The sequence below is a fragment of the Cardiocondyla obscurior genome, linkage group LG04 (genome assembly GCF_019399895.1).
Source record: "Cardiocondyla obscurior isolate alpha-2009 linkage group LG04, Cobs3.1, whole genome shotgun sequence".
Lineage (NCBI taxonomy): Eukaryota > Metazoa > Arthropoda > Insecta > Hymenoptera > Formicidae > Cardiocondyla > Cardiocondyla obscurior.
The window spans coordinates 5,398,266-5,421,473 of record NC_091867.1 but is presented as its reverse complement, the minus strand read 5'-3'; the positions used below and the strand labels follow the sequence as shown (position 1 = coordinate 5,421,473).

Sequence of the window (23,208 nt, the reverse complement as noted above, 5' to 3'; positions counted from 1 at the left end):
TGAGAAAAAAGACTCGTAAGTTGAAATATGCTTGCGTACACGTAAACGTATATTTCCACACAGCGACATGTCGATCGCTTAAAATACATTACGATATTATATTATTAAATAAATATGTGTGGGTTAAAGAATTCATTTGTAATTACCAGGCAGTGATCTCCGAGCAATAAGAAAATTAGTATTCAGTGATTAAAGCGTAAAGTGTCTTTTATTTTGAATCGCTTTGCCTGGCGGAGTGAACTCCGGAGCTCACCTTCTCGTTCCACTCTTTGCCGTTCTCGAGGCGGAACTATTAATTCTTCAGTTCAGGTTGCGCAATTTTGTAAAATATTGCTGCACGACGACGGCATAAATAATAAATCTCAGACGGAACGTAAGAGGGGTGAGAATTAACCTGGAAATCCTGCGGGGAAGGCGACGACTCCTTCGGCTGGTCAAGGCTAGGGCTCCGTGACGGGCTCGGCGCCCTTGTGCCCAGCTCGTAAATGTTGATCATGTGAGCTGCCTGGGCATGGACCATCAATTCCCAAGCACTTGGAAAGGATAACTTGCAGAGGACGCAGAGCAACGCCGTTGTCGAGTCTCCTGTTTGTGCGGGGTATCAATAAATAAGTTGAAGACGAAGATTGCGATGTCACTTGGTGAGCCACAGCGAAGGTGAAACGAGACAAAACTTAGAAACAGACACTGATTTTCTTAAAGCAATATTACGTGCAACTGATAAATATTAGATTGCCGCAATTTTTTAATATAAATTCTGTAGCGGTAATATAATGCATTTTTCAGTACTGTTTATCTAAAATTATGTAACAAAAAATTTTCTTCGTTTATACATTTGATCTTGAGAAAAATTCAATTTTTTTTTTTAATATTATTAATTTTGTCTCGTTTTGTCCCTTTTTTGCTTTAACAGCATAATTCGAGCCGCCGTAAGGAAAATGGAATTTGCAACATATATACCGTTAATCTTCTTTTAATAAAAATGTTGGTTTTTAATAATTAAAATTTGCAATAACATAACGCAACACAATGCGCTGGTTTAATATGTTATTTTTAATGGAATATGACGTGCAGGATTTTATATGGTACTTATCTTGTTTGTAATTTAATTCCCCATGCAAAAAGGCATACATTTATCATCAATTACGTCATCCAATTAAAATCAAATTTAATAAATGTAAGTAATCTGTTTTAATTTAAATAGAATATAAGTTTTGATTAAACAGCGCGGCGACATTACGAAAGAATTGTCAAACTGTTAATCATGATCGACGAGCGTGATCACCGATTAAAATGACGGGCGATGGGCAGTTATTAATTCTGGATCTTCCGGTGGGATTTGGAGCGCGTTTACGTACCGGAAGGAGGCGCCTCGAAGTTTATTTCAAGTACATACTTGGGGCGGCTCCGTTGAAGGTGTGACATTTACATGTGAACCGCAGCTTGCAGTAGTTCCGCTTGTGCTCCAACAGCTCCCCGAGTTCCGTGAACATCTCCCTGCAGTTGCCGCAGATCAGTATATCTGGATTGCCTACGACATACCTTCAATTAAACCCGGCCTTCATTGCTCGACAAGGCTTTGGGACCGTGTTACCAGGAGGCAACTTATAAACTTTGAGAAATAGCCCGTGTATCATAATAACAGTAACATAAATTCACTAAAACGCGACAATTTTTCAACGGAAATATAATGATAAATGCATTAGAATAACCTCGTCGGTTTATTTAGATCCGAATATTCGATTTTAAAATAAAATGCCGGAGAAGACGAAGTAGGTACATCGCGGATAATGAAAACGTAACCGTCTCGAACGCGACACTTACTGTACACTTTAAGTTGATTCAAGTCGGGTATCGTGCCGGTGTTTGCTGTCGATTGTTGTTTCTGCAGCTTCGGATGCTGCGCCCGTGTCGGCGGCATCAAACGCGGCCGCTTCAACGGTGGTGCTAAGCGCGGTGGAAACGCGGTCGACGCGTAGTAACTGCAAATAGAAGGATATATTTTGCAAAATACATTAATATATATGTTACTTTAGATTTGTGCGTTAACCGCGTACACATAGATACGTGTCTCTTCTTTTTTTCCTCGGATCTTAATGCAATGCTAAACGTCTCAGTCTGCTGCTATTCGCTCTTTGTACTTCGCATCCTAACATTATATGTCTTAGCACCATTTTTCTCTTTGGTATCTTGCGATTAAATAAGAGTTTATGATATTCCACATTGACAACTTCGTAAATGAACAACCGCATAAGCCGCTCCGCGAGCGAGAGCATTTTCTTGAATGCATTTGAGTACACGGTGGAATAAATGTGCGGCATTAAATGCATTTTACAGAATCGCGAGATCCCGCAACGAGAACTTTAAAAGACTCCCCTTTGTCGCGGTATGTAACACGCCGCAATGGTGTTGCATGTCATTTTTATTTCGTTTTATTTCGAAGAAAAAAAAATTAAAATTTTCTTTTGTTTCTTTTCTTTTTTTTTTATTTTTTTTTTTTTTACTTTTTCCACTTTTTCCCACCTCTTGCACGCTTTATTTAAAGGAAAATATGAACGAGTTATAAACAACGGAATCATCAACGTTTAATCTGTTATCCGTCTAAATTAATTGTATTATTAATAAGTATTACACACGTATAAAATTTACTTACAATGTTTTAATTAATTGCCATTGTCAAGTGAGGAATTTCGCCAGGAATTGGAAGCGTCTGCTTTAAGGAAGCTAAAGCGATTGTTGCTTTAAAACTTCGAAGGTACGAGCACGCGGTAAAATAAATTAGATTTGAATAATTCAGGATGTATCCGGTAATGCGGTTCCCGCGAATTAAGATCGAATTACTTCAAGATTTTTCCTTCGATAGTATCGCTTTGCCGAGTAAATACATATCGGTATAATAAAACTGGGAAGATAATCGATATCTCTCGCGTATAATAAAAATGTTAAAGCGTCATGTTAATTGCATCGAGTGTAATTGAAAATCGTTTTCGGGAAAATTTCGTGAACCGTTCCCTCGCGTACGATCTTTTGCGAGTATCATCGTGATAATTATTCTATTACAATAATAGAGCCGTACGTTCATAGTCCATTAGCCGCAATCGGCGAACGATAACGAGGGCATATAATATTCTTATGCAAAATATGAATATCGAGGGGCACATCATGACGAATGAATTTAGCTTCGAACAGATTTCGCTTTATGGGAACACAATGGGGAATGCACGTGTGCGATTTTACGATATCAGAATTGCCTCCCGCCATAAATACCGGAGATGCAAGCTTGCAAATTGCCTCCGTTTGCCCTCCTTTTTGCTACGAGGCAAACGCGTTTTCACGTACCTTTGATTGAATTCGCAACGCCCAAAATATATCGTTTTGAAAAATAGAACTCCCCCCTCAAAAAAAAAAAGTTTTTTCCTCGTCACGTTCTCTTCTTCTCGAAGTGGAAAAATTACACTTCTACGCAGAAATTTAGAGCAATTTAATTTCTTTATATCCCCGACGAGTGCGCGGGAATTAAAATCTTTATACTGTATCGCACAGTTTACTCTCATATCACATTTTCCTTTTTATCCTTCCTTTGCGTTACACTTTATTTTCTGCTCGTTTTAAATCGCCATCAATCACGGCCTGATGTAGGTATATTTAACCGCTAAATATAAAATTGTCGATATGAGACTCATCGCTCACTCGATCTCTGCATGTCACATGATTACACAATGTGCTCGTGAGATATTTCGTCCCTTAAATACTTGTATTAAAACACGATCCATAAACTGCGATCTTTCGTTTTACATTAAAATTACACATTGCTAAGTGCGCGCTTATCTTTTTTACATTAAAAAAAAAAAAAAAAAAGAAAAGTACATTTAATAATTTTCAACAATGAAGTACAAGATTTATATACTCTACCTCACGTGGCATTTTAAACATTTTTCGTTCGTTTAAGTTTGATTTATGCATACATTCGTGCTAATTATATTCATTCCTTGACAGTGATTACGTAAAATTATAAATTGATATTCGACGTTAAATTCGATATAATTTTTCATATACGAATTTTTTTACAGCGCGTTAAACTGTGTAAGGGTGAGATAAACAAAACATAGGTAGACATGCGGCGTACGTGCCTCGCGCGACGGTGATGTTACTACTGCTGCCGCATTCGTCACTCTTACCAATCGTGAATAAACGAATGAAAAGAGATTGCTCGTACATTTCTTTGAAACATATTTCATTGTTGATTTTTATGAATGCATTAAATATGATACAGCAGCCACTTGACGTTTGTAACTGTATTTATACATAACAAATAAGAAGCGAAAGTTGCGAACGTACTCCTTGAAATCAGATACACGATATTTACGTAAAGTAATTCAGTCATATTGCAACAACGTGGAAAAGTAATCGATATCTAGTTTTCTACTGTTATTGTTGCGTCGGTTTCGTAGTTGATCTCAACGCCTCTCATGCGAAACAATGGTGAAGTCTGAATCCTGACAATAAAAATATCATGTTACTGACATATGCCAATGCTCACGTCGTTGTTATCGTCCATTGCCGATTCTCTGTTCGCTAAAAAATTTTCACGTTTGATTTTCCAGCGAAAATCAAACGAAATGAAAATCTCGAAAAAAAAATTAAAAATGTCACTGAAAATCTGACAGCGTACTTTTACGATGCGCTGTATTTTATTTCGACCTTGTCGATATATTATTTTAGACGCTCGATTTTTAACTAACTTCGCATTTTTGTAACCTGGTGTTTTTATATATGCGTCTTTCGAATTATGATTAACTATCCTTTAATACACTTTAAGATTGTTTCGATAAATACAACAGTTTGAAAACGTAACGAACCGTTCTGATAGTCTCACGGGGAAAAGCGAAGATGTTATTTAAGGATTAAATCGGCAAAGAGCGTGCAAGAATGCCCGCGAATTCGTGCCTTTTTGCCGTTGTTAAAAGTTCTTTTAAAACGAGTTTCGTCCTTCTTTCAAGTCGCAAATAATAGCGGAGGGTCGCGACAGGCGAAAGGGATGATCGGAAAAAGATGGGAAGGGACTTACAAAGCGTCATCTTCGACGTTGTTCGCGCGTTTCTTCGCCGGTATGTTTCGACAGTTTTAACACTTCCCCAAGTACCATCCAATTATCAAGTCAGCTGTTTTCTTAGCAGTCACTTGATAATTTTTACAGACACTTTTCTAAATCATTGTTCGGTATTACGAACACATTTGAATAAGCATGCGATAATCAAACGTGCGGCACAAAGTTAGAGATGTCGAAAGACGAGATTTACTGCATTTTTCATTTGACAAATACAATAATAAACTAAGTAGGACGTTAAAATTTCCTTTTTTTCTTTCGTACGGTAATTTTAGAAACCTTAAATAATGTTCTCGCGGTCTTCCAAATCCGATAAATGTCAAATCGATTGGAGCGACAAATGTGGGTCGTTTGAGTATGTAAAAGTCCAGATGCATCAACGTTACAACGTCAGACACATGTCCATTTTTAGTAAGTAAGGCTTCTAATTGGCGGAATAGACATAAGTAGGTTAGCATGGGGCACGTTAGATTGTTCTTACGTATTATACAAGAGCGATTTGTACTGCTCTCGAGATCTCTTAACCACGATCGAACAGCGTGCTGCGATTTAATTTGCTCCCGACTCGAATCGCAAAAAGCACCATTTTCCCGCAAATTCAAGCTCGCTACAATGTTTTTTTTTTCCGAAACGGTATGCGAACGTCCAATCTCCCCGTATATAATATTCCATGTTATTTTAGATTCCATACCGTTTAATCGGGCGCGCTCAATCTCGGGGTACGAGGACGACGTGCTTCGCCGAAAAACGACGCCGACGCTCGGTCGTCCACGTCGTCGCGTCTCCACTTTATACGCGGCGGCTCTCGGATATGCATGTATTCAGATTAGACAACGCGGAGGGAGAATTTGTCGGATAAATTCAGCCGGGGGTAGTTGGCCGGGGGCCGGTCCCGCGCTCTCTCTAACACACTGGATTTCATTAAAATTCATTCGGCGCGGCAAGCTGTCACACGCGCCACGGATGTACAGACGGACGAGCGAGCTAATAGGCTTACCATGTTACTACAAAAGGCGCCGAGCCCCTTGTCCCGGTCGAGTGAATTGTGTGCGCATCTCCCGACGATATAAATTAAATATAAATAATGCACGCGATATAAATTGAATTTGAATGACGCGAGTCCGACTAGCGATCGCAAACTTTCTTGCAACGTACACTTTCATTGAAAGAGTAAACGGTCGTTAAGACGAGCGCGTGAGTCTCTGGAGTCTTGCAAATTAGCGTGACTCCAGTTTAATCGAAGGAATGTTGCTGATAATTCGAGGGTTCGAAAGTTACAATTCCAGGCGCGACGTATTAACAGATTCGATTGCGAACAGCAGCAGCAGCCTCGCCCACTGCATCGTTTCTTATTTCTTATTTTTGCTCGATCTACCGTCAATAAATCACGCACTTTTTACCGGAATGCGTCAAGACATCGTCACAATGTTACGCTCAGCGCGGGCAAAACCAGCCGGCCATATTTTACTATCGCAAGTATCACGATTTCCGCTCATCCCCCTCGAAGTCATAAATAATATTTCTGTCGGTGGCCAGGTCGGCGTTTTCCCGCAATTATTGCGTCTCTCATAACCGACGTCATAATTCTATACCATAACGAGGCCATTCGTAACCCTCCAATTCCACCCCCCTCTACAGCCCTCCCCTCCTCCTTTTTCGTCCCCGCTATCCACTTTTCCACTTCATTCTGACATTTTTTTTACGCGCGTGCGACCTTTTACGGGTGACGGCAACTAATGGCAACGACATTGCAACAAATACGTGGCGGGGCGATAAATAAATGTAATAACGGTGGAATGATCACGGCGTTAATGATAAACGTTGCTACGAAGTCCAAAACTGCGTTGACTGTTATTTATAAATCGTCTCAGGTTACGAGTAACATTTCACCATTACGTTTGAATGACGTCTTCGCCAACTTGGACTTTCGACAGATCAGAATACCCTTGCTTGAAGAATTAATGATCTTATTAAGACAATAGAATATGTGAAGTTACGGCGCTCTCTCTCTCTCTCTCTCTCTGTCTTTCTCTCCTTCTGTCTCTGTCTCTTCTGGCAGTCTATTTTAATTTCCGCGTTTGCCACTAAATTTCATTTAAAAGAACGAACACTCTCCAATCTAAATTTAAACTCCGCCGGGGAAAATCCGAGCAAAACGAAGAGTCCCGGGCAGAACGGACAACAGTGACGTTCGAAGACGAGCCTAAAGAAGGTCGGCCAATAAATCGGTGGATTTTCATCACGGGTTAACCCTCGGACGAACGTCGGCCAAAGAGCACTGTGATTGGCAGCTCTGACAATTATTTGTTTTCCACAAATCACACGGTGGCGGCGACGCGATTCTTCTATCTTTGCTTCTTTGTCCTCGTCTTCGCTTTTCTTTTCTTTTTCTTTTTTACGTTTTTAATTTCCTCGCGATTCGTATTTTAGGTTCGTATCTCTGCCTTTCAAAATTAAGAATTTTTTTTTTATTTATTAGAAGCGAACGTTAATCGCAATTAAAGTACAAAACATTTCAAAAATAAATATTTCAACCAATCAGTTAACGTAAAGTTTTAATTTCTTGTACCGTGGCGTGAAAATTTTATGTTGCCGAGCACGTACTGTAATTATCTCGTTATTATTAAATAATTTCGTTACAATTTCTGTACAATTATACTCTCAACTTCATCTTATTTCTCCGTTCTTGCGTTTTCCTCCGGTCGATTAACTTCTGATTGCCACTTGACTCTCGACGGTAGCCAGGTGACGTTTACCTCAAATAATTAAATACTTTTCTTAACATATCTCATATAGATGTTAAATTTAAACGTTTCCAATTTTTGTAAATAAGATTTCGAATCAAAAATAAAAGAAGGTTTGAGCAAAGTTGAAGAAAATAAAATGAATATTTTACGAGGATGAGATCTAAAAGAAGTGACGTGTACGAATAATATAAATAAGAAAGTTATCGAAATTCGAAATATCGAAGGCTGCACAGATGCAGGTGATTTAAGGAAAACATCGTATAGGTGTGATTCCGATACGTTTCTGCACGCATAGGAGCGATGTTATCGCGATCGATTTTGCATTATATCCTCTTCTTTCGTTACCCGCCGCATTTCATCGTACGAATATTAATGCCGCAATTAATTTCGCTTAAATCGCGATAGAATATTTCGGATTTTTCATGAAAGCCAAATTATGCGCACTGGCCAACAATGGCGCACCGGCATCGAACCCCTTCCCCTCTGCCCTTGCTCGTTCCCCTCTGTCCCCTCTCTTTTTGCGCGGATGTGCTATTAATTCGGTACGATGTTTCGATTAAATTGCAGTCTAAGCGCGAAGAAGTGAAAAGCGTTTTGTGCGTTTGACGCGCCGCCAATTACGCGAGACGTCAAAATAATGAAGGTGGATCGCGTTTTCCACGATTGCCAGCTGCCAATTATAGCTTTTCGCGGTCGTGTTTGTCACCCTTTTCCGCGCCGATATTAATAAATCATCATTGAAATTTGTTGCTGCATTGTCGCGCGATGACCGTGGCCGGCGCGGATTTTGACGTTGAAATTTTCAGTAAATTACCGATTGTGTGCGCGTGATGCGTACGACGCAATTACATAATATAATTATTAAATGTCAAATCTGCAAGAAAATTAATTAAATTAATTGCATTAATAAATGCGTGAGATCGGTTTTAAAAGCTTCCAAAAGCGTGATATTGGTAAACCTCCGTTTTTGTACCTAAAATAAATTAATCTATCGCGGTAAAATCCGTACACAATGTTATATCACATTTATGTATAAGGCCAACCATTATTGCGACAACTTTTTTTATATGTTAATTTTATGTACTACTTGATTTATATCTCATGTAGCTGTGTTTACGCATAAAATATATAAAATGTTCGGCAGCCTCATTCTCAATTAACGTGCAGAAACAAATAACGTGAATATGAATATATTTTAACGCCGTAAAACCTTTTAAACTTTAACCAGTTACGGGATGTTTTGAAACATACCGGGGACTACATTTGTGCGATTGATCGTGCGAAAGTGGACAAAAGGATGAGAGAAAAGTTTAGGGAGCGTAAGGAGCGGCCGTTCACTTCCACTAGGAAAACTTTCAGCGTTTAAATTCAGCTGCGGTTTCTAGAAACGATTAAAAACATCGATCGTAAATTATCTCAGCAGTCATTAACACTCGCAGTCCCATTTCGCAGGTGGTAAAGCATTGAATTTAGAATAATTAAGAGTTTGCGGTAACAATAAAAATGTTATGATATAATAATACTTAAGATGCCTCGGTATTAAAAAAAAAAAAAAGAAATTGCATTAAAAGAAAGCAAAAAAATTAATTTTTGATTAAAATTATAGTATGCCCTTTTAAAACATATACAAATTAATGAGAAAATATACGCGCGTGAACATTTTATAACCCTTTTAAATCTGAAATTTATCTTCAAATGTAGCGCACGCTATTAAAAAATGTAAATATGTATATATAAAAAATATTTACATGTTTAAAAATGTTGAGGCTGTTTTGCGAGACTAATTGTTAAAATTTATTACTATTAATCAGAATATATTAAAAATTACACAACGATCACGGCGCGTGTAAAGATCAAAGCGCATATCTGCGGAATTCATTGCGCGTCTGTAACTGCGAATGTATATTTGCATAAATTGGTATGGCTTGCAAAAACAAGTTAAATATAAAAGCGCATCGCTAGTTTTTAGCTTTTGCAGAATCGGATGTCGAATACATTTTATATTTTTCAAAGAGATGATGGCGTGTAACTTCACTGTTGTAACTTGATTGGCCGTAGCGTCGATTTCAAAGTTGATAATTGACTCGCTCGCAAAAAAACACGGGTGACCAGCCTGGTATTTATTTGGATTCGGCGCTTTTTAAATGTTTTCGATACCGACAAATAAATCGAATAACTGTATTAAACAAGTGTATTAGAAACAAGTAAAATAATTTTGTAAAAAAATTAAATAAGCGAAAAACGTCGAAGTAAAATCACGGCTTGTTCAGACAGTTTTTGGCATTAGGCTTTATGTTTGAGAAACGAGGAGATTTTGTTAATGAGCATTGTCGGTTCGCCGACGAATCCCACATATCCCGGGTTTATCAGCACTCGAGTAGTGCGTAAACGCATTTTCTCCCTTCTGTTAAAAAGAAATTATTAATGAGGAGCTTAAATGTCATTAAAATATTTTTTTAATAATTTTCTTCAAAGATTGTTTCTAATTTTTTTCGTACTGCCTTTAATATATGTTAAGTCTAATAGTAAAACTTTTTGTGCTAATAATACTGTGAAACCGTGATTATAACGAGACACGGGGCTGCTGTAATAATTTTATAATGACACGACGCTCTCATTCATCTGTATAGCATAGAATTAATTTCACGTGGCACTAACGCTTAATTTGACGCGGATAGGACGTGCATTAAGCGATGCACGATCCATACACTTAATGCACATTGATGGGGATCGAACGTTTAAGCCGACGCGACGCCGACGTCCCGACATCAAGGGTCAAGGGACGTATCGATGGTATGCGATTAGGCTCTCGAAGTCGTGAAGGCGTCTTGAGAGACGTTTGTCCCTAATTAATCTCCTTCAGTTGATGTTACAGTATCGGGCACTTCGATCAAACGCTAAATTAAATATGACAAATAACATGATTTGTTGCGATATATCTAACAAAAGTAAAATAAAATAAAATTAAATTAAATTAAATTAAAATAAAAAAAAAATAAGAAAATAAAAAGTATTTATTGAAAGCTGTTGTAACAGCCAAGAATTTTGACGATTTAAATCTTAGGAACCACTTTTTATAATTTAACTAAATAGTTATAAAGTGTTTTGAGCAGATTATTTACTCTTGTTTTTATTTTATGTTACAGATACCGGCAGCATCTTCAACTCCGCTGATGTTCCGCAGATCGGTAAGTCGCATGATTTTCTTTAATGCGCTTTGGGGAAAAATACATAGCATGCTTAAAAATAATAATAAAAATTTATAAAAAAAAAAGAAAATAATGCATCGAATGCATCTAATACATTTGTACATTTATGCGGTGCATGTATTAAAGTGCTTTGCACATTATATGACGTGACATATTGCAAAAAAGAGGTTTACCGGAAATTTAGCGACAGAACAAACGTATGTGCTTCTCGGTCATAATCAGTTTAACAGGATCGTTGTAAGGCATAAATAACCCCCGTCCGCATCTTATCGCCGAAATCGATCACGAGCTACAGTTGTACATGCAATTATTGCTCCGTGCAAAACCACGCAGGTACAACGACGTTCTTGTCCTTCGCGCAATCCGCATCTACCGGGTGACAACTAATTCCCGGCAAACCCGGTTAAGCCTTTCTCGCTGGTTCCCGCGCGTAATTAGAAGGGACAAACTCCGAGGTACGCGAGTCTTCCGCTAATTTGCATTGGTTTAACAGCCAGTTTCAGACTACTTGGCGTCGCGTTACACGGCTGTCCTCTAATTTGGAAGAACGACAAATGAGAGTTGCAACACCTTAACCCGCCCTTTCTCCCCTTTTCTCCGCAGATCGATCATATGTCTCTTGCGAGATGCGATTTTAATCGCTTTCACTTCCCGTAATTTTTGCCACATATTTCTTCCACTTATATGGTCTTTTATTACAAATACGTAATATTAGAAATTATATAATATTTTTATTAAACGAAAAGAGTAGTCGCAGAGGAGTGCTGTAATTGCATTCACCGTCTTATTTAATTAGCATTCAGGCACGCTTAACATTCATATATTTTCCATTCCTTACTATGGTGAAAATAAGGATGATTATTATAATATATGAGAAATTATGTCTAGAAGAATAGAATATATAGGCAAGTAAAAATTCAAATATTTCTAGAGCGATTGTCTTTCGTTATGGTCATATTGAATATGTATTAGATGCGTATATAGACGTTATGTGATCAATACGCAAATATTGTTATGATATATAGTCCATTGTTGTTTGTTAATAAAGGCAATTATATGGTATCCCGTGCTTCTATCGTGATTACATGCGACTAATAGTGGCTGGCTAGCAATTGTTAATAGTGGTAATATTACGTGTACATCTCGGCGCTGACCGGCATCGTTATCATTGGATAATGTTACTTGATATGACATTATAATTCGCATAATATATCTATGTCTATCTTTGAACGCATTAAACGAGTCAATAATTACTGAAAAATATTTCTTGCTTACGCACGTTATTATTATAAAATCGCTGCGCCAGCAAACAAACCGGGATACCCAGAGCCTTGTGCTAATTATTAAATCTTTTGATTATTATATTAGAAATTATAATTTTATCTCATGTTTTATTAGCTTATAATATTAATTGAAATATTGGTAATGATTGATAACACGACATGAGCTTCGCTTTTTTTCATTCTTCATTGCCATTTTCGGATTTAGGACTGACGTCTTCCCTTACCTTCCTTATTGAACGCCTTTCCTGCTATACAAACTTCATACTATACTCTTGAAAACTTTATGTTGCAATAACGGAACTCCACTGGCAAAGTCAAAAATAAAATTGACAATTTACGGCGGGTGCGCGATAAAATGAGCATGTACATACCAGATGAGTCACGCGTTTTTTTTTTTACTAAAAATGTCGATTTAAATATATTTTAATAATACTCTGACGAGATAAAAAATGATAAAGGCTAACAAGAAATAGAATATAAAATATGTTAAAGAAATTATTTAATATGGTAGATACGATGTTAAAGATAAGAGTTGTGTAATGAACAATACTTTTCAATAAAGACGATGGATTCTTGCTCGTTGTAGAAATATAGGGAAATAAATGCCAATACATTTCACCGCAACGAAATTAACCTCATTTGTGCGCAATGAGTCGCAAATTGTTATTCTCAGTCGATAATCCATAATTATTCATTACGCTCATATAACCGTAAATAGTAATTATTAATTTAGCCCAGCGGCAGCTTTTTGTGCACATTCGACCGAATGACACTTTGCATTTGTTCAAATTACGAGCCAATCCACGCTGGCACGCTTTTGGTAATAATAATCACTTGTAATGAATTATATGTTACGCAAAAATGAAAGACATACGGGTTACAAGATGTTATTTTATTAATTAATTAATAATAAATTAATAATTAGAGATCAATAAATTATTTTTTATAGTATATTCTACGTGATAAATTTCAGTATTGCCATTTTCATCAAAAGGTTAAGAACTAGTATATTTAAAAAATTGCATATTGCTTTGTAATATTTTCATAACTAAAAAACGCTACACTCTCGCGATTTCTACAAAACTGGCAAACAATAATTTAATCATAAAAAAAAAAATTGTTACTCTGACGGCAACGAGTCGTGCGAATCTTGATTCAAATAATTCATTGTATTTGATGTCACTTGATGATGAATCTCGAGGGACAGGCGTCTCTAATTAACCCAATATCCGCCAGGTATGGACATTATAGCTGCGTTGTATCCACGTGTTAATCGAATAGTCCCATGCGTGCAGTGCGTCACTCGTGAATCCACGTGATAGATTCGAGATTTCGATTTATGAATTCTCTTCTCATCTGCGCGTCAATCCTCTTTCATTATTGCAGCCTCTTGTATCGTGTCCCGGCTATTTCTTTTAACAATTACAATAAACCGGTGTCCCTTCTTCTTTTTTTTCTCTCTCTCTCTCTCTCTCTCTCTCTCTCTCTCTCTCTCTCTCTCTCTCACTCTCTCATTGGCACGCCGGAGCTAAATGAGCAGTAATAAAAGAACGACTCTGCAAAATGCGCATCGAGATCCCGCCGCGTCTCCGGATGCAAAGTGACGCGCGCTCATCAACGACCGTCGCGTCTATCCCACTTGGTCTCTGCTGAGGGATAAAAAAGACAAACGGAGTTTAAAATGAAAGAGAGAAGCACGACCTCGCGAACGGTAACACGCGGCGTCGCGTTGCGTCTTCGCTTTCGTTTTAATTGTGACTATTCAGAGGCGTCTCCGTGACCGGCATGGAGAACGCGCGATGCGACGCCCTGCGTCGCGTCGCGTCGCGCCGAGCTGAGCGGAGCGGAGCGCGCGTTGGCCGTGTCGCATCGTACCGGTGGACGTTGCAATAAAAGCCCGCACCGTTCCGCGTCTGAAGCGCGTGCGATTAAAAAGGGCAAAATATGAATGCGCCACGGGACGCATTCCGCCAAGCGCGGCAAGCCTTTCTTTTTTTTGTGTGTTTTTTTCTTTCTTTTTTTTTTTTTTTTTTTTGCCGCCGTCACGCTATACTCCGAGGTCCATGGTGTCGTGTTTGTTCCTTTTTCCTTATTTTGTTCGAATGCGTTTACATTCTCGCGGTAGCGAGCTTTGGCCATACAACTCACGCGAAAGGCGCACCGTCCGTCGAGCAATGCGTATTGTCAGAACCCACTCGGATTAGCCGAGCATATGTGAAGGGAACAAAAAACGCGTAAACGCATTTCGTTTATGGTTGTTGGAAATCTCGAGCTTTCAATTGAAAATGGAGACGACAGTCGAGAAAAACAGATCGCAGAGCCGGAATGCGGAAAAAGCACCTGAGTTTTGATAAAAGCAAAGATTTTACGCTCATTAACCTAACAGGTATTGCTCCGAGGTACATATTTTTAATATCAATCGTTACACCATGGCGCTACGTTAATGCAAGTTAATACTATGATACCTGGATGTTGGAGTAAAACCAGAGATATTCACCTGTCATAATAGTAGTCCCTGAAACATAATAAAAATACCTTATATTAGAAACATATTCTATATATGTATTATAATATTATATAAATATATTATATTATTATTATTATTATCATCCAATATATTGTTTAATTGTTTCTTTATTAGAGTTTATACTGCAATTATTTGTTTAAATCAATTAGCACCATAGATTATAGAGAAAATGGGGGCGGGGTACTTAATTTTATGATTTTATATCAGCACGCAAGTGACAATTAAATTGATATAATATTGTTTACTAACGATCGCGCAATATAAAAGGTAAAACGCAAGCGTGAAAAACATTCGCAAATTTGCGTCGACCGAAATATTCGAATGTTATTTCGCAATCTATATATTGCGGTGATTGGGCACGAATGGCGAATCGATTGACGATTACCAGAGCGTGTAATTTGAACTACAGGGTTCTCCAAAAGAGAACTAAATAATATTTATCGTTAATTTTGATGATAAATTTCATATAAATTTCATATAAATTTCATTTACGTAATTTAAGGTATCTCATTATATTTATAAAGTTGTAAAGTATTAAAGTAAATAAAAAAATAATATACGTTTTCGTAGCGTAATAATAATTTTTTAAATTGTTTGTTAGAAGTTTTCTTGTATACATTTTTTAAATTATTATTAAGTTTAATTGTGCGTGTAATGTGTAGTAATATATATATATACCTTTTCTTTTTTTGTAAAACTTTACTTTTTGTAGAAAAAACGACTACAGAGAACTCGAGTAAAAATAGAAACTTAACTCTTGATAAAATTTCTGTCTCTTATCAATCTTGTTGCAGAAAATGTATTGTTTTATTTAAAAAAAAAAAACCAAAAAAAAATTGATGTAATCTTCAATCTTCGTTTTTGTAATAATCCATTTTATACAAGCCACAGGCGTATCATAAATTGCATTTCTACGATCGCATGAATATATCCGCGTGACTTTTCGAGATTTTCCGACGGAGGTTTCAAAGATTTTCAGACATGGTGCCAGTAGAGAGCCGACAAAACGAATCTCCCGGTAATCGAATCGCGTCGAACTTTAATCGAATTCGTCCTGCGAGGAACGTTTTGGTCAATAAATGCTCCATTAGCTGCAGTTTAAACGTGCGATTTCTCGTGGCAAAAAGAACGAAACGACGAAACTTTTCTGTACGAAACATTTGATAAAATAGTTGCGTTTTAGCAGGAGATTGCCAATTACTTCAATCGTATCATCAATATGACTGGCAGATTCGCTACTTTTTCTAATCGTACGTGATTTTTTTTTTTTTTTCTTAAATATACCGAAGCTAATGAATTTTGTCTATTCAAATGTCAGTTAATAATTCGAGAAAATGAAACAAGACAAAAAAAAGAAAATAACATAAATTATACATTTAAAATACAGCATAAAATACAGCACTCTGAATGCAATTTCGGTAATCATTTTTGCTGTATTTAATTATAGTTTTTCATTCTACGGTATTTCACCGATCCACCTACGTCTTTACCTTTAAACGTTCAAATATATATTACGATAATCCTTCCGTCTGATAACGCGATGTTAAACAACGGGAAAGCTTTCAAGGAAAGCAAATAAAAGGCCACGACACACCTTTAGATAACAAAACGCCATTGCCGCCTTTATCCTGTATTTGTCGGTGTGAATACTGAAAGTTAATTAGCCAGTAATAAAAACGTTTAGCTACGAAAGTAAACTTTCTTGTATAAATAAATACGAAAATGTTTTAACGTACCTTTAATCATCCCGCATTTATTTACTCGTACACGTACGAAGAAATAGACTGTCTATGGACGAATACATTTTCACCATTGAATCCTATGTTTTATGATACATTGTATATGTTCTGAACAATTGCTAACAGACGTTTACGTGCAAATAATCTTCCACTATTATTCGTTTGCGCATGAATTATACAAATTTCGCTTTAGGCAGTGACCACTTTGTAAAATGATGGAAATCGTTACGCGAGTTTCGTCGTTACTCTTATTTATCGATTCGCTTATTTATATAATGCAATTAAAAGAAAACTGATTGCGTGAAGGGTGTTCGCCGCTGAACGTTTTCACAGCGCGTCGCAGTGCGTCACATTGGAAAAATAGTTGGCGGAATGGCCGAAAATCGATCACGCGCGAAAATCGAAAAGCGGAGGCACGTCCGAAACACGCGTGCTGTAGAATAAAAAAGACATCGTCCTAAACGGCCGCGTGTATCGAGAAAAAAAAAAAAAAAAAAATGGCGCCGCAATTAGGATGTCAGGCACCTACCCATTGTTATTTAAAATGTCTATAGTTCGAACATTTTGTTCTTTCTATTTTTTTTATTTATTTGGTTATTCGTTCAGTTGTTGACTGACGACTTTTCGTCAATCACGTGTCAACATTTGCCCCTATTCCATTTTTATCAAAATCGTTTACAAATTTGGCAAATATTACTTACGTGTCAACGACAATTGTTTAAATGCGTTCAAATGCGCAAACAAGGTAGCGGAAAATTTCCTATGAGTCAAGAGTAATATAAAATCAAATTAAAAGTATAGAAATAATTAGTTTGAATAAAATTTGAATTTACAATAATATTATAAATCAATCTAACCCGAATTCGGACTGTTGGTATGAATTAAAAAACAAAAAAATTTTTTTTTAATAAAATATAGAAGGTCTAAAAAATATTAATTATTATTTCGTTTTAAAAAAATATTTATTACTGTTATTTGGTTATTATCATTTTTTAAACTACTCTGTTAACAGATCTACAATTACGAGTTTTGCGCTCGGAGGCTGCTATTGTTATTATCATTATTACGGTTATTAATGCGATGCACCTTTGCAACAATTACCAGTGGCGCATGTCCGCAAATTGCGTTTATTACGGAAATTATTTATAAAGTGAGATCCTCGCATATCGCGTCGAAAAGAGAAAGTCGAGTGAAGAGAAAAGGAAATGCATGCCGATAAAGCACGCAATATTTTTGCGAATAAACGTTATGCCATTATCAAGCTTTTATGGTAGCCATTTGCGAACTCTATCTTTCACCTCCTGTTTTCTCTATCGCTATCTCTCTCTCTCTCTCTCTTTCTCCCCTGTTCACTAATTTCTGCCGCCGAAATTATCACCGTTATTCACACTATTCGCGCTATTTCGCCAGTTGACAACAGAAAGCGTATTTGCGGCGAACTGAATATTCCTCCGCGAGATGATAAACGCAGAAAGCGGACGCACGCTCGCGTTTGTACCTATACATTTTCATATATACGAATTTATTTAAATAAATATTTTCCTTTGGAAACGCTACATGATGCATTTGGTATTCAAACAGAATTTCTGTTTACAGAATTAATTCTAAATTAATTCCAAGTCTCCGGATTTAATATCGAAAGTTAAACCTCGTTTTTAATCCCGCAAAAAAAAAAGATAATGTAAAAATAACGCGATCGCGTAACATGAAATGAGGCATTTGCTCAACTTTTCATGGATATTCTGAATTATGCTGAACATTAAATTGAATTATCCCGCATTTGCCAACTGCGTTTTGTAGTGCATGAATTTTCCGTTTAGGACCTCGTGATACGCGGTGTCTTAAGCATCTGCAATTAATCACATGAAATTGCGTAAATTGTTTACACAACGTGCATCGCAGCAGGAGAAAAGGAAGGAAAGCGGTTTACCTGACTATCGATTCTCCGATTCCCGACAATGCAATTCCCGAGCTGACACCTTTCGATTCTCCATGATACGATTGACTCGTTATCGTAGCGTTATTGGCGAGCGAACAAAAGGGCGTCGATGAAAGGTGCCGCGACGCCGATCGCGAAGAACAATGGCGGAAGTCGAAGAGAAAACCGAAGGGAAAAAGGCCGGGAAAACTCAATAGGGGTAGACGAGATCGAGAACGTCGTGCGTCAATTTTCTTTATTTCCAATAGAACAGAATTTTCGTGAAAATTACGAAACTGCCGTGCCTAAAATATTTATTCTAAAGTTTTTTCACGTCAATTTTTACAATTTTACATGCGCAACAATAATATCGTGTTACGTTTAAGTATTTCAGAAAATATAGGGACAAAAAATGTACATATAATCATGAAAGTCTACTCGATTAAAAATAAAAATATGTGATAAATAAAAGCCGATCTAAAAAGAAAAAAAAAATAGCGACTAAAAGATATTTTTTCAAATATATTCGCGTAATGAGCAATAATAAACATCAATCCTAATTTTAGATAATGTGCGAAATTAATGATGCAATTCGATAGCGTTAAGGCGATATAACTCGTAGAAAGCCGGGTGAGTATCGCTCAAGAGAGATCGCAATTACCGCAGCTTAATTAACTTCCGGCGCAACATTAGCGAATCTTGAGGGCGATTAATCGATATTCAATTTCGCATGACGCGCATCGTCTGGCCGTGACATCGTGATCTTCGATCCATTTATGGAATGATATTGTAAGGATGATAATGACAGCGGCAATGATGGTGATAACGATAACGACCAATAATCGTTGCGTAAAATCTGACGAATTGAGGCTTTGGAATTAACAGAGGGTTATATGAAATCATAATAATCATATAATCGATATACGAAAATCTTGGTTTCATGATTATTAAAATAAATTGCAGTAATATAACGCAAATGTATTAATAATGTAGTGTAATGTAGTGTATGAAAATGCGCAGAATGAGACGATAATTGTACAAATGCATTTCGTAGTATAATTCAAAATATACATTATATAATACAGTTCGAAATTTACAATATAAATTAGAATATATTTAAATGTAATTTAAGATTTGATTTCAGTTGAAACTGAATATTTTTAATTCAATATACACGTGACTTTATTTTCACTAGTTTTAAAATCATTTTACGATTATGCTCTTTCCCTTGATCATATTCCAACGGGAGCACTGTCTCGCTGACTATTATCAGACAAAAGAGTAATCGAAAAAAATCTTGGCAAAGGATGACAAATACGACAGAGATTAAAGCGCAAAGAATCGGAAATGGGAACTCAATTTGAAGTACAAAAATTGTTCTCTAATTAAACTTTTTTTTTTCTTTTTCTCAACTGTTTTAGTTCCTCATTCTATATTTAGTCGCTGTAATCAAATTGTTTTTTATTTTGCCTAAAGATATAATATATAAATTTAGCATAACCATCTAAAAATTTTATCACGTAACGTACTAAGTTATTAACTTTTGTATTCTCAATAAAACGGCAGGTATTTTTAATATTTATAATTTGCTCTAAGCTTAAAATATAACGTCGCTAATGGCAAGAATGGCACGTCACAAAATTATCGTATTTCGAAGTCTGCGTTAAAGTTGATAATCTGTTTATTATTATTACCATTTTCTCTCGGAATTCTCAAATACATTTTATTCACTTGCTTATTCACTTTTGCGAAATTCCACTTGTTTTTGCTGTGCGCAAAATTACGCAGCGCCGAACACACCGAGCTCATTCCGTAGGTGCGACGTTCCGAATAACTCGGGTCTGGCAGAGAAAGGAATTCTTTTCAGGGTCCCCTTCAAGAATTTCAATAAAAGCTCCAGCAGTCCGTTGACCGCCATTACATTTTGATATTACCCTTGCAATAACTAGGTATCCAATGACACAGGGCGATATCTGTTTCCGACGTGTATTCTCTTATCACGTCCTTTGTTCAAATATATTTGAAAATCACAGGCGCACCTGCTTTGTCTCGCCATTCCGTCCTTAATTATTTTTCCGTCCGATCACGCGATGGGGAGGGGGAGAGAGATGCGCGTTTTGTTCGAGCCGATCGAACTGAAAGGGTGGTTTCTCAATAATCGCCGGTCACCGTTGCAGGAAACGAGGTGACTCAACGTCAAGATTATCCCCCCGTGTGCCCTACTCGAGAAGGGGGACACGCGCACGTTCCGACGATCGCGCGGGCGGTCCGAGGCAGTCGATAATCGTGTAATTGAACGCTAACGATGCTGAAATGTTGATAGAACCCGCTCGACTGCTCCACAAATATGCTCTTCGGTGTTTCACCGCCGGCGAAAGCGGACAGCCCTGTTTGTGCGGCTCTCTCCTGTGTACTCCGCCGCCAGACGAAGGTTACCGAGCGCGCACAATGAACGAGTTCTCTGAATGGGTCGCGCCATGCCGCTTCAAATCAACCAGATCGGACCGCCGGGTCGGCCGCGGAGAATTTTCCCAACGCTGATTTAGTATTCGCGCTTGATTAAGCGCGTCGCTCGCACGACGAGCGCGCTGCTTCCGCCGCGAGCGTTTCGCGCGCACTCGGGCGTTCAGCGGCTACCAAATACTCGGCAGACTGCTTTTATTTATTTGTAAGGAGATTTCGCGCACGCAAACAGCTCCCGCCGGCCGTTAATTAAACCGGTCCTTACGGGACAAGTCATTACGTTTTCCGAAGCGTGGCTTAAAAAAAAAAAAATTTTTAATATTTTTTTCTACCGAAAAAGAATTCATTTTTCGTCAGCGATACAATTCCGTTCCACTTTCTATTTTCACTTTTCTAAATTTCGAGAAATAAACGTCTCTCGTATTTTTGTTTCTTCTTCCGGAAAAATAACGAAATTAAATTTTTTTTTTTCTTTCTCAACGAAATTCCCTCCGAAAGATAGATCGCGATGTATTATAAGACGCGGGTCGAAGCGCGCTCTTCAGAATGGAGGAGCGCGTTAAATGTGGCGTTGAAAAATTTCGACGATGGCGATATTGCGGAAATTGCAGTCAGAAAGATGACGGTACAATCCGGAATTAGTCCGAGGAGAGGTAAAACACTTGGCGGGATAAAAAGAACGCGCCCAGTTTCCCGGGCTAAACCGCCGGAACCGGCGGAACGTACAGCGAAATGGAGTCAGCCGGGAACGACGATGGCGGATTAGCCCGCAGGCACGTGCTGCGGACACCATTCTCCACTTCGCTTGAGTGCTCGAAAATCACGTTCGCGCTGAACTCAGCTCGAAAACAGACTACGGCGATATTCGCGCGGAATCGCGCTCGCGTCTCGATTCCTGTTGTCTCTTCCAGTGCGGACGAGTCCGCCCTTTGTCGTGCACCACCCTTCGACTCGTTCGTGCGCTGCGGAGAAAGAGAGCGAGATCGAACCACCCTTTCAGAGAGATCGCCGCGATCCCCGTCCCCTCTTTCGGGGAGACGACTCTTTCACTCGGTCGTTACCTTCGCGGCCCCGATGGCCCTTCGGGGATTTGCGGGAACGTATGGGTGATGTCGATGGACTATACGGTCGTCCGTAGTAAAACTTGGGTCTATCCGCGCACAGTAAAATAGCGAAAAATAAACTACGAGTTATTAAACACAGCTCTATGCACTGCCATATTCCGAGTGTTCCCTTTTTACACGAGCGCACGTGGGTATATTATACGGTCTGTGGATTCATTATGACGAATAGAACAAAGGATTGTAAGGTATAACAAGAGGATTTATTAACAAGGATTATAAGGGACCTTAGTGCGAGACAATAGCGTTTCCTGGGAGATCTCGTTTTCAGCTCTCCAACTATCGTTTTCCCAGTAACGAGACATGTGCCGGTGACTGCGTTACTATCAATATCGTCCGCATATTTTTCATCTTTCCCGTATCAACGGGACGTCAAGAAAAATCGACGTAAAAAAATATTTAAAAAAATAAATAAATAAATAAAGAAATAAAAACAGTTGGGTGCTTTTGTTGGGAAAAAGATACAGATCATTTGGAAAATAAAAACTCTCGCCTAAAAGAAATAATACTGAAGTCTTTGCCTCATTTCTGAATATGCGATAATATTTAAATTAAAAATATTAATTTTTATTTAATTTTGGAAATAACGGAAGAATTGACACATCACCCACATCACGCGTAACTGTTTTGTTTAAAGTCCAAACGCGGTGTCGTAACGGTTCTCCGAACATTCACATGAATTACATCGGTATATTAACTATACGCATGTCAGTAATCAATGTTTAACACGTGGGCGAGAGAGAGGATGGGGGTTTACCAAGTTACGTCGCGGTTTGCGGTGCACCAAAGGCTATCGTGCACCACATTCAGATGCGCGCGAACGCGCGCCCGCGCGCGCAATATATTGCCTGTTCTAATGTAATATTATCGAATTCTCGATCGCACGAATACTACCTTTAGTTTTGCATAATTGTAACAAATTAGAAGTGTCCTCCGTTCAAAGCTATAATTTTAACAGCCGTGGGAGATAATAAAGAAAGAAAACTAATTTATCACTTTACGTGCGAAATTATCGGTGGGTAATATTGTCCAAAATTTGTGTATATTCTCTAAATTAATTTTCACGTATGAACCACTTGAAAATTTTCCTCCAT

General features: G+C 37.9%; 1 protein-coding gene across 1 annotated transcript in view; it reads right to left on the bottom strand.

The window, feature by feature from the left end:
- The window catches only part of LOC139102313 (uncharacterized), a 67,277-nt gene that overhangs the window by 4,852 nt on the left and 39,217 nt on the right, over positions 1–23,208 (bottom strand). Inside the window, exons 4-7 of the mRNA XM_070656124.1 lie at positions 14,844–14,861; positions 1,825–1,982; positions 1,397–1,531; positions 395–585 (exon numbers count right to left, since the gene is read on the bottom strand). Coding sequence (XP_070512225.1) covers positions 395–585; positions 1,397–1,531; positions 1,825–1,982; positions 14,844–14,861 — 502 coding nt within the window. The remainder of the gene's footprint in view (positions 1–394; positions 586–1,396; positions 1,532–1,824; positions 1,983–14,843; positions 14,862–23,208) is intronic.